The sequence below is a fragment of the Dasypus novemcinctus genome, chromosome 4 (assembly GCF_030445035.2).
Source record: "Dasypus novemcinctus isolate mDasNov1 chromosome 4, mDasNov1.1.hap2, whole genome shotgun sequence".
Taxonomy (NCBI): Eukaryota; Metazoa; Chordata; class Mammalia; order Cingulata; family Dasypodidae; genus Dasypus; species Dasypus novemcinctus.
The window spans coordinates 31,509,299-31,527,063 of record NC_080676.1 but is presented as its reverse complement, the minus strand read 5'-3'; the positions used below and the strand labels follow the sequence as shown (position 1 = coordinate 31,527,063).

General features: G+C 41.1%; 1 protein-coding gene across 8 annotated transcripts in view; it reads left to right on the top strand.

The window, feature by feature from the left end:
• B3GALNT1 (beta-1,3-N-acetylgalactosaminyltransferase 1 (Globoside blood group)) overlaps positions 1 to 10,651 on the top strand; it is a 32,630-nt gene extending 21,979 nt beyond the window's left edge. For 4 of the 8 annotated variants that reach the window (XR_011648601.1, XR_011648603.1, XM_004462294.5 and 1 more), the window contains exons 3-4: positions 2,889 to 2,955; positions 8,313 to 10,651. Coding sequence is in view for 3 of the 8 variants with exons in the window: in XM_004462294.5 (XP_004462351.1) it covers positions 8,346 to 9,341 (996 nt within the window). In the remaining 5 variants the exon portion in view is untranslated. Of the gene's footprint in view, positions 1 to 2,888; positions 2,956 to 5,381; positions 5,801 to 8,312 lie in introns of all 8 variants that reach the window. The other 4 variants (XR_011648602.1, XR_009185461.2, XR_009185462.2 and 1 more) reach the window with 2 other exon arrangements.
• Positions 10,652 to 17,765: the final 7,114 nt, after the last annotated feature.

Sequence of the window (17,765 nt, the reverse complement as noted above, 5' to 3'; positions counted from 1 at the left end):
GACCAAATTCAAGGTTCAAAAGCTGAGTCAGCCTTTGGCTGTGTCCCTCTCTTTCCCATTTCATGAGGAGGTAGATCCTTGTGGTCCCCTTTGTCTGTAGCCTGAATTCAAAATAGTCTGTAGAGTGGGGGAGGGTGCCAGCAGCTGCAGTTGCAGTTTAACACACAGTTCTGCTGTGGAGATTATTTTCCTTTGCCTTGCTCTCTTCTGGGTGGTGTCCAGCCTTCCCCTGGGTATTCTAAACCCTAGAACATTTTTTTCTAGGCTGTTTCTGCCTGTCCTCTAGCTATTTTTCTGGGATGGGAGAGAGTCCCATGCCTTTCTTGTCTGCTATCTTCCCGGAAGTCTCCCCTAGTACATTTTTAGCACTTTGGAAAATGAGGAGGGAAAATTTTTTCTTGCTATCATTTTGAATAATATATTCAAGTGGTTTAAGAATCCAAATAATGTAAATAGATATAACATTAGGAAGTCTTGAAATCACCTCTTTTCTGATCCATTCCTTTCCTCCCTGCCCACTCTATATGGGTGCATCTTTCCATTGTTTTCCTCATACACATTTTGATTTCCTCTTCTTAACACAAAATTTAACACATACACATTGTTCTCTTTCTTCTTCACACAATATATTCTTGAAATCTTTCCATGACAGTACATAGTAAACATCTTTATTCTTTGTAACAGCTACATAATAGTCCATTGTAGTGACATATGATACCATGGTTCAATAAGTAGTCTGCTATTAATGGTCCCTTGAGATATTTCTAATTATTTGCCATAGGAAACAGTGTTACAGTGAATAAACTTACACATGCATTATTTTGGACATATGCAGCTATATCTGTGAAATAAATTCCAGAAACAAGATTATTATATGAAAGGACAAATGTATTGTCATTTGTACAAATTGCCCTCCACATCACCCTCCAGTTATGTTACCATTTTGTACTTTATCATAAATGTTTGAGTAAGGGATTTTATTTCTTAACTCTCTCCATTTTTTATTACTGAAATATTTTTAAATAATCATAGGCAGGTTGAAATTCTTCTCTAAATATGTCAGTATATGACTTTTAAAAATAGGTTATGTATTGCTATCACAATAATCCACTTTAAAAATATTTCCATCACCCCAGAAAGATTCCTCATGTCCATTTGTACCCATTTGATTCCACCCCAGTCTAGAGTTTTGCCTTTTCTGGACATTTCAAATAAATGGAATTATACAATATGTGTTCTTTTGCATATGGCTTCTTTCACTTGATATAGTGTTTTTTGGATTTATTCCTGTTATGAACTGTTGGATATTTTAGCATGATCAGTACTTTGTTCCTTTTTATTGCTAGATAATATTTCACTTTATTTATATACCACATTTTGTTTATCCACAAACATTTTCTTTTATAGCCGGTGAACATTATCACACCTAACAAAATGAATAATCCTCCTGCATCACCTAATTCTAGGTTGTCTTCAAATTTCTCCAGGATCCAGTCCAGGACTACACATTGCATCTGTTTATGTTCCTTAATCTCTTTTCATCTAAAGTCATCCCTTTCTTCAAGGCATCAACTAGCTGAAGAGACTGTGCTGGTTATTGTGTTCAGTTCCCCACTCCTGGACTTGTTTGATCGCTCCCTTGTGGTGGTTTTTAGCTTATACCTCTATGCTTTTTCTTTACTGTAAACCTTAATTAAAATCCAGTTAAACATTTTGGCTGGGATGCATCAGAGATACTTGTGTACTTCCCGTTGTGTCTTACTAGGAGACCACATAATATGTGTTTGTTCCACCATTTCTAATACTAACACTGACCGCTGGATTATGGTTGGTGGCAGCCTGATCCCTCCAATGTAAAGGTTGCATTTTTTTCACACCTTGGCACCTCTAAAATAATCTTCGTCATGTTACTTTGGCAGTACATAAAAGTCCCGTTCCCCATTAACCTTTACATGGATGATCAAAACACTGATTGATAATGATGCCTGAATTAATAATTTCATGACAGGTTACAAGTGACAATGTCTTATTCTCCCATTCTGGCATTTTTTAAGACTTTTCTTCCTCAGTTGGAGCTTTTTGCCTCCCTGAACTGCAGATTATTTTTTTAAAGCACAAGAATCTCCCACTCCCTCCCCCCCCCCCCGCCCCCAGTAATTTTCAAGTAAGGGTTTGGTGCAGAAGCAACCTCCTTGACATGCAATCCCTTGCTGGTGTTCAGTTGCAGCTACTTTATAAATTCCTATATGGTATTCTCTTTAAACTGTGGATTAAACAGAAATTGTAGGTTTTTAAGTTTACAAATAGAGTTTTTTTGTTTGTCTTTTCATATTATGTTTTTGTAGTTGATTTATAATTGTATTGTAATCATAGTATGTGACTGTATGAAAATGAGTTTTTGAAATTATGGAGACTGCCTGAGTAACCTAATACATGCTAGGTTTTTTTTTCCCCCCAGTTTCTTAATAAATGTTCATGTTATCTTGAAAGAAATATTCCTGTCTCTTCACTGGATGAAAGGCACTAAATGTTTCTATTATATCAGTATTATTAATCCTATTATTGGAAACACTCATATCCTTATTTTTTGTCTGCTTGATGAAGAGTTAACTTAGATATGTTAAAAATATCTCCCATTAGGATCATGGATATGTCAATTTATACCCATCATTTTCTATTTTTGCTTTATATATTTTGAGGCTATGTACAGCTTCATGATTGTTAAATTATCTTGTTGAATGGTTCATTTTATTAGTAATGAAATCTCCATTGTCATTTAAAATGTCTGATGTTACTATTTAACTACAGCAGCCTTCTTTGCTTGGTATTTCCCTAATATATATTTTCCATCTTGTAATTTTTAAACTTTTTGTGTTGTTTTGTTTTAGGTGTGTGTACTGTAAGCCATATATAGTAGAATTTTAACCCAACCTGAGAGTTTCCATTTATAAGTAGGTGAGTGTACATTTATATTTATATTTACTCTAAATAATGATACCTTTAGATTTATGTCAACCATCTTCTTTTATAGTTTCTGTTTGCCATACATTTTCTGTGCTTTTTTTCCCTTTTCCTCCCTTTTATTGAATTAACTTGCTTTATTTCTTTTTTTCTCTATTAAGTTAATATTATATGTTCCATATTCTTTTAAGGATTGCACCAAAGTTTAATCTACCTTTTAAATGAATTTTATAACAAAACATTGTTTCTTAGTATCTCTTTGTTCATTCTGAGCTATATTCTTATGTTAGCATATTTTGATTTTCCTCTGAAACAACTCTACAGCCACCATGTCATTTTTATCTAGTACTTTTTTTTAAAAAAAAGATTTTATTTATTTCTCTCCCCTTCTCCCCCGCCCCCGTCGTCTGTTCCCTGTGTCTATTTGCTGCGTGTTCCTCTCTGTCCGCTTCTGTAGTCGTCAGCGGGACGGGAATCTGTGTTTCTTTTTGTTGCATCATCTTGTTGTGTCAGCTCTCTGTGTGTGCAGCGCCATTCCTGGGCAGGCTGCACTTTCTTTTGTGCTGGGTGGCTCTCCTTACGGGGCGCACTCCTTGCACACGGAGGACACCCCTGTGTGGCACAGCACTCCCTGCACTGCGCATGGGCCAGCTCAACACAGGTCAAGGAGGCCAGGGGTTTGAACCGTAGACCTCCCATGTGGTAGACAGATGCCCTAACCACTGGGCCAAGTCCACTTTCCAATCTGGTACTATTTTAAAAGTGACTGTTTTTTACCACCTTAATTTTTTTTGTTCTCATCTGTTTTGTTTTGTTTTTTACCATCTATACTTAATAGTTTTCATTATCTTTTAATACTTTTCCTTGCTTATATTTGTTTCCTGCATTCCATTCCTTCCTCCTGAGTTTATTTTTCTTCAGACTAAAACACATCCTTTGGTACTTTTTTCAGCAAGAGTTTGTGGACTTTCTTAGTCCTAGTATGTTTGAAAAATCTCTTCATTTCAGCTGAATTCTCTAAATGTCATCTGTAAAATAGGTACAATAAAACCAGCTCACCTACTTCACAAGGTTACTAGGGGCAACAAAATAATAATGTTTGATGTAAACACATAGTAAACTTTTAGACCTATGTGTGTGTGTATGTGTGTGTATAGTATTATTTGTAGTAAATATAAATCCTGTTTGACTTATGTCAGAATTACTGTGTATTTTTTGGAATGGATTTTTAAAACCATTTCTTATTTTGTTGAAAGAAAATGTGCTGAAGTAATAGAGAATAATAATCAATAGAAATATTAGGATGTGCACATGGTCACACTTTTGCGGAAGAGCTGGGATAAGATAAAACGCAGGAACACAACTGCTAGCTTAAGATATCGAGGTCACCACTATTCAGTGGAGCTTTGAGGCATGCACACCTAAAATGCAGATTTCTGGCTTTGGTTTTATCTAGTTACAAAGATAATATATGCATACTATGGAAATTTCAAATGATACAGAAAGGTTTTTTTTTTAAAAAAGAAAGAAAATTTAAATATCTCTCAGAAATCCTGCAAGATGGAAACCATTGACATTAGGAGCACAGCTTTCTAGATGTCTTGCTCTGCATATATGGCCACATGGATTTACAGATGCTTGGGACCTTTCAATAGGGATTATATCACATATGCAAGGAACTCTTTCCTTCTTTGGAATATAGCTAGATGCCACTGCATACAATGAATAAATACATGCTGTTGAATGAATGTATAATCATTGTGTATAACCAAATCCCTATTAATAGTCATTTAAATCAGTTTCTTAGTTACGTCAAAGTTGCTCGATTATTTTTAAAATTTTGATATGTTTTCAAATTGCCTTTGAGAATGCCCATGGGAATGCCTTTTTCCCCCATACTGAGTATTGTCTTTTTTTTTTAACTTGCAAATTTGAGATTTCTGTCAGACTGTTTTTGATTACATGTCATTGAACAACTTTTCTTATTTTATAGATCATTTGTAGTTGTTCTTTTGAGAATTGTCTTTGGGCCGTTTTTTCTATTGTAGTGTTTTTTGGTTTTTTTTTTTTAATCTGTAAGGAGCTCTTTGTTTATCAGTCTTAACAAATTCCTTGTCATAAATGTCTATTTTTTGCTAGTTTGCTTTTTATCTTTCAATTTTATTTGTGCTGCGTTTTTGCTTTTTTATCCTTTTTGAGAATTTTAGAAATTTTTATTTGATCAAATTTTCCTGTCTTCTGGGTTGTTTCCTTAGACTGAAATATTTAGAAAGGTTTCCTAATCTACTGAAGTGGTTTGTGGTATATGGAGTGATATCGTAGCTCCAGTTTTAAAATTTAAATGTGTGTGTTGAACAGTGAATTGAAGAGAGACGATGCCAGCAGAGTGCTTCAGCAGTTTTCTGTTTTGCTTCTTTTAGTGAGCCCTGAGTTCTGTACCGAGGGAAGAGGAAGTGTGGGACATCAGCTGATGAGATACCAGCTAACAAGAACACTTAGATGTGTTAGATTTGGTCTTGACTTTCTACTGCTTTTGCATGTCAAGTTCCTTTTTTCATGATAAAGTCATGAATTCTCAGAATTCTGTAGTCCAGTGGTATTTTTTAAAACTTTTTTTTTCAACTTACGTTCCTAGTTCAGAAGGGGATAGTGGAGAAGAGAGTCTTTTCCCTTCCCATCTTTAACCCTCCTAAAAACCCAGAAGTAAATATGTTAAGTGTTTTATGTATATTGCAGAAGTTTCTATTCAAACATTATTTTGACCACTTCTTATTGCTGGGTATTTAGTTGCTGAAATTGAAGGTCTTTCACTCAGAAGAAATAAATCAAGAAAAAGAAGGTAAAAAATAGAAATATATTTATGGCTTTAAAATGTACTTTTCCTCAAGTAGTAAGAATTCATCAAGATGGTTTCTTTAGGATAATCCCTTTTGACAGTAAAAATCAATTTAGAGAACATGAACAGGATGGAAAAGATGTCATGGACAGAACCACAGCTGGAGCTAACAACCTCTCTTTGTTCAATAATTTGTGCATACATTACCACTAACTCATGTTGTATTATATTAATATCTTCCATGTAGAGATGAGGGAATGGCCTGTATTGTAGGTAACCTGAAGTCTGCTCTGACCAATCCTCTGAAGACCTTTCCAAACGCTTGTGAACCAGATAGTTCTCTTCGTTTTGCCGCTTTTTGTTCTTCATGGATCCTTAAACAGTAGACATCATAACTATGGTCACATTTTCACATTTAGAAACCACGGATTGTAGAACACATATAAAATAACTTTTATACTATTTGCTCCCTTGAGTGCTTCCTGTTACCAAGAAGTAGCAGGGCCTCCGTTGTCCATATGCGATTAGAAAATGGCTCCCCTTCTTCAGCACGCTGTGCTTCCATCTGTTGGAAGTTGGTTACAAGCTGATATGTTAGCATGAGACGTAAAATTGCCATCTGACAGAAAATCATTGCAGTAAATGTACATGTTGTCGATGGCTGAGATGTAAATGGTGCCCCTACGGTTGTGCAGTGCCCAGTGAGATAAAATGTATGACAGTTTTTATTACTTCCATAACTCTGCTTCCAGATCTGTTGTGTCTCAGGTTTTGGTAGAGGTTGGCTGTGTATGTCTAATAAGTGGGGGAGGGGAAGTTGAGGGTGAGATGGGCAGACCTGCTTTTATCCTTATACTAGATGTGGTTAATATATCCAACAAGTCATTGTTCTTTGCACTCGTGCTATAGGCCTCCCTCTGTCTTGTAGTTTGACTATGGTGAGAAAAACATTCTTTGCCTCTTAAGGAAGTTACAGAATGTAAGTGGAGAGGCAAGACATAACATGCATGAAAAGAAGTGGAGAGTGTTTGCTAAAATATACAGCTACATTGTGTGAGGTAAAGTATAGAAATTGTTAGTGATAGGAACAATTATCATGACCAGAAGTAATCATGGAAAGTAAGATACAGCTGGATAGAGAGATCAAGAGGTCTTAAGGTCCTCTCATTTTCATGTATATTAAACAGGGTAGCTATGTATCCAAAGACCCTAAGATTGACCCAAGGTAGACCAGCCTTCCCATATTCATCCATAGCAAATTTTAGAGTCCCCTGCCAAGTGGATTGTGGGTAAAAGGGCACCTGACAAAAGCATCCTCTCATTGTGTTGATTTTCCTGTTGCTCTGAAGTTCCTTAGGATTGTGGAGAAATAGTCAATACTACACTGACAAGCCATGTTTACATGTTGCCCTGGGATTTTCTTCTCATCCCATCTCTTACTTGCTTTGGTCCTCTTATACTGCCTGGTCAAGCCTGTGGATGTAGAAGATATCCAGTAAACACTTACTACAGGAATGTTTTCAGACTGAGGCCTAAAATTATGGTGCTTGGAACCCTGTGGGATTGTATATTGTAAATCCACCCTGGCTTTGGGCTCAGGAGCAGAGCTGAGGTCTCGGCTGTCACTCGGTCACAGAGCCCTGGGCTCTTGTCTCGGGAGATGCTGTGCAAAAGCAAGTGTTCAGGGAGGTTCCATCCCGTGGTTCTGGTCTATTTGTGATTTCTGAATAGATTGGGATAAGAAATATATGAAAAACATTACTAAGGACAATCCTTTAATTTATGCCCTCACTATCTTGACTGAGCATTGAATCCAGCCAGTGAGAGAAAAACAAGGCTGGGGTGCTATGTTGGGCACGTAAAAACTGTTTTACAGTCTGAGCATTTAAAAATTCAAAAGATGGCTCTCCTCTTTGTGTCTAGAGGACTTGCCTTCCAGGTGAAGATTCTCCATCTTTACTTTATCCCATATTAGCAGGTCACCTTGAATGATTATTGCTACAGGGTTTTTTTTTACTCCAGATTTGCGAGAATCCATATCAGGTCACATAGCTGAGAAATACCTTTAGTTTATTTGGACATGTTCCTTTTAACACCCCTTGTGTTAAATTCATTACTTCAGTTTCATAATGGTAAAGTAGAGATCGTTTTGGGTTTTTTTAAATTATAGATTAATTTTTTCAACCTGACATTACCCAATCTCTCTGTCCCTCTGTGCATCCAGGACCAAAATCTTGTTTCATGGTAAACACGGTTAGTTGTGTAGAACAATAAATATTTTTGCCCAAGATTATCAGGGCTATGTTTTTAACCTTGGTTAAAAATGCATTTTTGGTTGTTGGTATCAATCTATTTATAAGTCAGATATAATTAAACAGATTCAGCTCAGGAGTTTTAGTTTCGCCTTGGAACTTTTGTTCCCTTACTCTCTTTTGCCTTGAGTGGATAATCAAATATCATTTGGAAATGTGTTTTGGGTGGTGAAATACTAACCAGATCTTGGATTATCTTCCAGAACCTGAGGCTCGTGTGCTCTGAGCCCCTGTGGATGGCCCTGGCTCTCTTGCTTGCCCTTTGGAGTAGGATGTCACTGAGATCCCTCAAATGGAGCCTCCTGCTGTTGTCACTCTTGAGTTTCCTCGTGATGTGGTACCTCAGTCTACCCCACTACAATGTGATAGAACGTGTAAACTGGATGTACTTCTATGAGTATGAGCCCATTTACAGACAGGACTTCCGCTTCACACTTCGAGAGCATTCAAACTGCTCTCACCAAAACCCATTTCTGGTCATTCTGGTGACCTCACATCCCTCAGATGTGAAAGCCAGACAGGCCGTAAGAGTCACTTGGGGTGAAAAAAAGTCTTGGTGGGGATATGAGGTTCTTACTTTTTTTTTATTAGGCCAACAGGCTAAAAAGGAAGACAAAATGTTAGCATTGTCCTTAGAGGATGAGCACCTACTTTATGGCGACATAATACGTCAAGATTTTTTAGACACATATAACAACCTGACCTTGAAAACAATTATGGCATTCAGGTGGGTAACTGAGTTTTGCCCCAATGCCAAATATATCATGAAAACAGATACTGATGTTTTCATCAATACCGGCAATTTGGTGAAGTATCTTTTGAATTTAAACCATTCAGAGAAATTTTTCACAGGTTATCCTCTAATAGATAATTATTCATATAGAGGGTTTTACCAAAAAACCCATATTTCATTCCAGGAATATCCTTTCAAGGTGTTTCCTCCCTACTGCAGTGGGTTGGGTTATATAATGTCCAGAGACTTAGTGCCGAGGATCTATGAAATGATGGGTCATGTAAAACCCATTAAATTTGAAGATGTATATGTTGGGATCTGCTTGAATTTATTAAAAGTGGACATTCATATTCCAGAAGACACAAACCTTTTCTTTTTATATAGGATCCATTTGGATGTCTGTCAACTCAGACGTGTGATTGCAGCCCATGGCTTTTCTTCCAAGGAAATTATCGCATTTTGGCAAGTTATGCTAAGGAACACCACATGTCATTATTAATTTCACATTCCACCAAAAGCCCAGAGATGGGCAGGATATTTTGTGGGAAGTGTTAAAGTTGGTACTGTGAAATTGCAAGTGGAATATTCATGGAAAGGTCAGTGGCTTACGCTGACCTGAGACTCATGAAGAACCCATAAACTAGAAGTGTAGGGTTATATTTATTTATGATTTATCTTGGCAAAAATCAGGTCAGACCCTTGTAAGATGATATTTGGAAGAATAAACAAATTGGATGTCTTTGCTAATAAATAGGACCAAACTATTTGGAAATATCTATCTATAGACTAGAACTTCTTAAACAGGGTTCACTGAATTATAAACTCATTAATCCAACAGTCAAGCAACGTGAAATTCTGTTTATAGTCAGTTAAGGGTTTTTGTGTCTATTTTACATGGATTACCTTTTTTTTGTGTGTGGGTCCAGGGCCTGGGATTGAACCTGAGACCTCATATGTGAGAAGCCAGCGCTCAACCACTGATCTACACTGGCTCCCTCAAGTTTGTTTTTTCACTGGTTGGTTGTTTTTGTTTTTAGGAGGTACCATGGATTGACCCTAAGACCTCGTACATGGGAAGCAGGCCCTCAACCACTTGAGCTATATCTGCTCCCCATGGATTACCTACTTTTTAAAATAATGTGGGTCTTTGTGTAATAAACTTAAGTAGAGATACACTCAACAAATTTCCATCTGTCTTTGGTCATTCAGAAGCTACTTCAAGATGTTTCAGTATTTCCAAGTTACCAATTATTATTTAATGCTACTTAAAATTTTCTGGGTGTGTGGATGATATGGTTGTTTGAATATTGTATAAACAGAATAGTGTGAGTCACCCTTTACATTTGAACTTTTTTCCAGTTATTTCACTGACCAATTTATTATTGATAGCCCCATCAGTGTAAGCTTGTTGGTCCTTATGGTGTAATAGTAATGTTTTGGACTTTGAGTGATATTTTACTCTGTAATACAGAACAAAATTCAGGCAAAAAGGTCCAGATTATTGCCTTGTTTTAAAAAGTATAATCCCCAATGTTTTTAGACATCACTTCATCAATCTCATTTTTTTCACCTGGAGACTAGGAATAATATATTAATTAGAATGCCAAGCAGTGTTTCCTTTTGGAAAGGACTCTCAAGGCAAAAAAGAAAGAATACAACCTGTCGATCAGAAATATTATAAAAAGAGTGTGATAGTCCATTACTGGGAGCTGGAAAGAGAAGATTGAAGATTTGAGTCATGTTATTAATTTGCTTCCTGTGTTTTCTTCTTAGTTTGTGAATAAAAGAAAAAAAAAGGAAAAAAAAAAACTGCTGCTGTTGTTATTAGTTTCACATCAAGATGAGAGCCCTGTTTTTAATTGTTTTAAATCTCATGTAGAAACACATTTCTTCATACGCAGCGGTGTATCTTTAGTTCAGCAGGTTTACCAGAACGAGCAGAGTGCCTTTGCTAGATTAGGCTCCCGCTAGTCATGGGGCGTGATGGCCAGAGACCTTAGTCCTGTGATGGTCCCCGATGCTGGCTGCTTGGCTGCTTGGCACCTGGCCATGGTAAGGGGCAGGCGTGGCTCTGGCCATCTTCGGTGATGCCATCTGGGCTGGGAAGGCCATCTGCTTCTGAGAGCCTTTCTTGGAAAAACTGTACAGAGGGTATTTGCTGCTACTTATAAGCTGAAGAGGGACACTCCTGGCCCCTATACTACTGGAATTGTGCCATTTCCTATTATATCTGACATGGGACAGTGGTTATTTTTATTCTGGATTACTTGATGGCAAAAGAGTATAAATCCTTTCAAGAGAGATCTAAATTTGAATGTATGTGGCCAACTCTTAAAAAATTTAGATATTTATAATTCTCCTTAAAGAAAAACCTGATTTCAGTTAAAGCTACCACACTGTGTGATTCTGTGGAACACGGCTATTTCCATTTCCTGAGGTTCAGACCTTGTCCAGTTACCAAAAAAATCAATTAAGTGAAATACTCTATGGAATCAATATGTGCCCTCGCTAATCCTCACCCATAAAGGAGTCATTTCTTTAAGACAAATGGTGGTGGTTATTTTGTAGTAGTTTGTGGTGTGATTAGACAAGATAATTTTGTAGAAATATAATTTTGGGGAAGTTAGAATTTTTAGAGAGAACTTTTAAAATAAATTATTTCCCCTTCCCTTTATAATAAGACACACACATACAAACAAATAAAATGCCAAATAATTGCCAAATTTTAGGAAGAATGTTTTTTCTCAACTAGAAACTGGTTCCTGAATGGTCCTTAAAAAGTTAAACGATTGTGAAAAATATTAGTTGGGTCATGATATTTTATGTTTTTAACTAAATGTTTCTTAATAGGCTAAGCTTTCAGGAATAAACATTAGTCAACTGGTTATTTAAATCTTGACCACTGTATTAGGGTTCTCTAGGGATACAGAACAGACAGGAGATTTCTATAAATAGTATGAGATTTTATAAAATTTTCTCACATGACCATGGGGATGCACAAGTCCAGGTTCTGCAGGCAGGTTGCAAACCAGGAGCTCTGTTGAAGGTTCCTGATGAGTTCCCAGGAGACTGGGAAGTAGGCTGTCCGAAGTAGGGCTGGAAATTCTCTGTCTGAATGCTGAAATCACTTCCTCTTTTAAGGCCTTCAACTAACTGGATAGGACTTCACTCATTGCTGACAGCAACTCCTTGGTTGACAGTAGACATAATGAGCCATCTATGCAATCAACTCAGTGACGATTAAAGGCCATGGAATGTCCTTGTATTACAATTATCCCAGTGCTTGCTTGACCAAACAACTGGGCACCTTTACCTGGCCAAGTTGACACATTAGCCTAATCATCACAGCCACCAATGTTTAATCAAAAAGCATTTTTTCTTTTAATTCATAACAAAATGTGTTACTGGAGCCTATCCTGAGGCCGATTCTCTCCCATCTGCCACAGCCCTGGCCTCCCCATGGCCTTATATTCTTGGCTCTTTTATTTTGCCCATAAGCATTGGGTTTGTGAACCCTAGTGTATTAACTCTTGCAAAATGCTGCGTAACAACCCTCAAATCGCAAAGATTTATGACACCTTTGTTTTCATTTGACTTACCAGCAGCCGCTGACAGACGGCTGTGATCCTTTTCCACGTATTGTCATCTTTAGGACTCGGGCTGAAGGTGCAGCCCCTGTTGGGCACATGCAGTTCTTTTGGAGGGCAGGACAAAAGAGCTGACAGAAACACACCCAGCAAATCACATGCTCGTGCCCAGTGACAGTGGGGTGGGGAAGTGTATTTCTCTTACAGGAAGTGGTACAAGTCACACGGCAGCAGGTAGGGGCATAGAGTCCTTTTAGAGAAGGGGGACTGAACAGAGGATGCAGTATATAATCTGCCGTACTAGTGTGGGAAAGGGGAAAGGGGGCTCCCATTCTGAGGCTGGCTCGAGTGGATCCATTTTCCTGGATCATTCCCAACTGGAGCCTTGGGCCCTTCCCTGAGAGAGCTGCCCTTCCACCCTCAACAGTCTTTTCCTGGCTCTACCGTAAATGTCCTGGCATTATCGTGTTCCCACCTCAGATGCAGAGCAGCTGGAGCTGAGCTATTTATAACAAGTATTTCTGAGCATGAGATTGGCATAAAGCCCTTCTCTCTAGGGGTCTGGTAGGCAGTTGTAGGATGAAGGAAAAGAGGGGCAGGGAAAGGGGTGACTGGGCGACGTTGACAGGCCCCGCCTGCCATCTTTGGAGCTCTTAAGTCTTTTAATCCACTGAGAAGCACCCTTCTATTAAACCAGCTCCTCAGGATTTTGTTTGTGCTGAAGACCGAGTCTCCTTGGGATCCCCTTCGCGCTCCGTCAGCTTCCCGCTCATCCCACATGTGGTTCCTGTGGGGCCTGTCCTTCAAGGAGTCCAGCGGGATTGTGCGCTATGCTGGTGGCGGATGGGCGGGAGACTGAAGCAGGCGTGGAAGCCGGGGCCCAGCTGGGCTGGCGAGACGGCCGCTTGGCTGTCAGAACCTGCGCTTGAGGGAAGCGCCTTGCCCTGGCCTGCCCAGGACGGGAACCATCCCTGCCGGCCATGAGGACCCTGTACTTATGGTAAGTGACAGAGGCACATAACCCGCACGTGGGTAGTTTTTCAATCCTGGGCATGATCAACACAGATAATGAATTTGAGATGAGTTAGAGATAAGGAGTAGAGATGGAGAGGGCTTAGAAATCTGTGGTTTCCAGGTTCCTGTGTGACATAGAAGGCTAATATGGTTTTCACACAGTTTTCAGTATTCCAAATGCTGGGTGGAATTCATAGGTTTACCTGAGGCAAGGCTGCCCAAGCTAAAGAAAATGTTTCTATTGGCTGCAATTTCATGAACTCAGTAACTCTGGGCAGATTATGCTAAATGGGAGCTTTGATCGGGAGGTTACTTCTTTTGTCTGATAAATAAAATTGGGAAACTGTAATTTAGTAAGTGTATAGGAGTGGACAATGAGGTGAGAGAAAGACAGTAGAAAGGATCTTTGCCAAGCAGAGGGCTGGGAACTCCTTTTCTTCTTTGGTATGTGGGCCCTGAAGGCCGGCCAGCCAGGCCCCAGGAGAACCTTCAGGTCTCTGGTGACATCCTGCAAAGTTGCTGCACATGCATTTCCAAATAAAATATGTCCTTAGTACCTATGGCTAGGATGCTTACGGAAATGCCTTGGGCCACGCGGGAGGCAGGGATATGTAGTCCAGCTTTCTGGAAGGAGAAAAGAGCTAAAATCAGCGAGACAGCTCCAAATAGGAGTTGGGGCTTTGGGCCACAGCCTTCCACTCATTTCCTACAATTTATATAAAGAGGTATCAACTTCTGAGAGAAAAGAACCCAGTAAACTGACATTATTGCAGCCCTCAAGCAACCTGCAATGAGGAATATATTTATTTTTCATTTCGGACCCCAGTGCCAGAAAAACAGAAATGGGCCCTCTTGGCCTTAACCAGCTTTCGACACTCAGCCCTTCTGCCTGGGTTTGAGTCAAGCCTTCTTTGATTAATAACACTGTGACAAAGTTGTCAGCACATAGTAAATAATTATTAGTTATTAGCAAAATATTAGTTATTTTTGAAATCATTCTAAAACCGGATTTGGATTTCCAGAATACTGTGTCAGAATTTGTCACAAAGTACCAAAACTTTGTGCTGGTTAGAGAAGCCATTCTCGGGCACTTTGCCCTTGCTCCTCAGCAGAGGCTGAGGCTCCGGCCCCCTCCTCCCCTCCCCAGCCCACCCCCATACCTCTGACTCTTGCCCACCAGTCACCTCTGCAGCCCTGCCCCTGCCCAAGCTTAACATGGATGCAACTATCCCAGAGTTCTGGGCTTCAGCTCGGTCTTCCCTCACGGCTCCGCTGCCTTCTCCCTCCTCTTTCATTGCTCTCAGTCTGAAATCAACGCCCAGGACTGGGGGCATGGAGGGAAGTGAAGGCAGGCAGGGCAGGAGATCTTTGGACCTCTGTGAAAGTCTCTGCCAGCCTAGACTGGTGGGGCTGGTTTCAGGCTGAGGGTAGAAGTTTCTTCTCCCTGGCATCTGCAAGGTGACAACTGGTCTGTCCCCTGCCTGGGTGAGGTCACCAGGCTCATGAATCGGACTCCGGAGGTCCAGTTAGAAGATGTGCCTTTCAGTCTCCACCCCCAGTGCCCTGCTGGCTCCTAGTTCCAAGGTGAGGAATCCCTCCTCTCATGACTGAGAGCTGCCCCATTCTGCTTGCTTCCCTCCCTCAGGCGCAGGGAAGCTTCCACACTGCAGGAACTCTGCCCTTGGCAGATGGCCCCAAGCTTCAGACCCAGCAGCCACAGATCCTGGGAGAGGTAAGTTTTCAAGGAAAATGGCAAAGCAGAGAGTTTGTGCCCTGGGGAAGGACATGGCTACTATGGACATGACGAAAACAGAACATGGGGGGGAGGAAAGGTACTATAGCCGGTTAGCATAACCAGCCTGAGGGTGAGAGGCCCTTCCCAGTACTGCGAGTGGGAGTGAAAATTGTTAGATACTTTCAGAAGGCAATTTGGTGGTGTGCCATTCCAATATTCAGACTCTGCCTAAACATTTCTTCTGGTAGGAATCTTTCCCAATGAATTCAGCAAAAATGTTCATTGCAGTGTTATTTATCTTTTAATAAAATATTGAAAAATCTTCCAATGTTCAACATTAAGAGAACATTAAGTTTCAATGTTGTCATAAGTTTGAATATAACACAGCCATTAAGAATGATGTTTATGAAAATGTTTTTGTTACAAGTCTACCAAATAAAGTTTGAGGTATATGTGTGTTTTTAATGCCATCCAAGCTGTGTGTGCCCTGATACCTCCAGATCCTCCAGTTGTCCTTCTCTTTTAATAACCAAATACATGCATCGCCGTGCAATATACTGTAGGAAGCGCATGTGGCATCCCTCAAAGCTCTGAGGATTCCGGGGTAGAGAAGTGGTTTATGATTCTCACGAGGCAGTCCATGTCACATCCTCTGCCTTTCGTAGCTGAGGCCCTTGGGACCTGTGGCTCTGTCACCTCTTCCCACACTACTGCTCCCCATGGTGATTCCAGCCCACTTTTTTTGCTTCTCCCAAGGCTCACTAACATTTTACTTAATGTTTAATGGTAGCGAAGGATAATTACCCTCCAGGTAGGTTAAGATCTTCAGATTCAATATACAGCATCACTACCCTTAGAAACTTGCCCATTCCGTCCTCTGGTAGCTGGTCCCCAAACATAGCCCCCAGTTTTCAGGCCCTCCTCTTCGCAGTTCCCTCCCGCATTGACTCTCGGCAGGCCCCTTGTACCAACCAAACGTGACAGACGCAGCAAGACTAGGCCAAAGGAAGCCTTGCAGCCTCCACTTGGTGGGATGCGTGCCTTTCTGAGGAGCTCAGCTGCGACTCCCCTGAGACTGCAGCGCTGGGAGGAAGCCCGAGCTCACCACGGAGAGGCTGTGTGGAGAGAGGGAGGGAGAGCACTGCCGCCCTCCTCTCCCAGCCCCGGCCAGGGCCCTGGCCCCACGGCCCTGTCAAGGCGCTGAGACACGGAAGTGAGAAAGGGAGACGCCGTCCTAAAGCCCAGCTGCCTGAGAGGCCCCGGAGGCCCTCCCAGCTGACCCCGGCCGACCCACAGAGCCCTAGGAAGCGATCGGCTTTCGTTTCCCGCCACCAAGGCTTGGGGTGCTGGGCTTTGCATCGATGTCAAACGCTGCTCACCACAAGCCGTGTCCTGCCGCCGCGGCCCGCCCCAGGGCCCAGGCAGAGCCTTCCCACCTCATTCCACGCCTTCCTCCCCACTGGCAGAGCCCGGCCCTGCTTTAGGGTGTCAATGAGTCATTTCCAGAATGTCTTTCAAGTCAGCCCTCCTCATGCTTTCCTTTTGCCTTTCAGGCCTGTGGGAGGCAGGGAAGGAGGTAAGTACTGCTTCCATCTCCCCCTCAAGCCCATTAGAGGCATTTTTCCAGATCAAAAGAAATCAATTTCCCCTAAGATAAATTAAGCCATTCTCTTAAAAGGTTGCAGCTGCTGCAGTGATGGTTTTAAATGCCACGCTCCCTCCTTCTCGCTCCATATGTCAAAATGGAAGACATATGGGAAGAGAGTAAAGTGGAAATATACCAAAACGCTAACGGGAGTTGCCTCTTGATGACTTCTTCCTACTTTTAAAATATCTTTTATTACTTCATCCTCCACAACGAGTACAAATTACTTTCATAGAAAATGTTTAATATATATATATTAACTAATTAGGTAAAACTAAAAAGCAGGGTCAGAAACTGGCACGAGGGAAGGCTGGCAGGGGATGGCGTCAGGTGCCGTGTTCACCCTCTGCGCACGCTCCCCGCTTTCCTCCAGGCAGGCAGAGGCTGCCTCCCACCGCAGAGACCAAGTTGCTAAACAGTCTTTCTCAGCTTTTCTCGCTGCCAAGGCTTTGTTACATGAAACGGTCCCAGACAGGGGGCCCCGAGAGGGTGTCTGCTGGCTGACTTCTGGGGAGTTCCTCATAAGACAACGGAGCAACATTCCTTTTCTTTGACCAGATGTTGTTGTGTCTGCAATGCCAGGATCTGCAGCAACCATGTTGATAACATGAGGTGGCCAGCCCAAAGACCAGGGCAGAGGGTTGAGGTGGTGAGAAGAAAGATGATGAGATCTTGGTCTTTGATGATGGCATCGAGCCACAGAACCAACCCTGGGAGCACATACTTCTAGACCCTTGATATGTGAAGAGACCACCGGTGGTAAGTCCGATGGCCTCTTATTCACAGCTGACAGCATCCTAACGGTAGAGATGTAAAGAACAGTTTCCCTCTCCATGGTCTGGGGAGGGAGGTAGAGGGTTACACCAATGGAGAATGGGCAGATATGAAGAGAGAGGTCAAAGCACATTTCCTCTGGGGCAGAGAGAAAGCAGCAGGTCGATG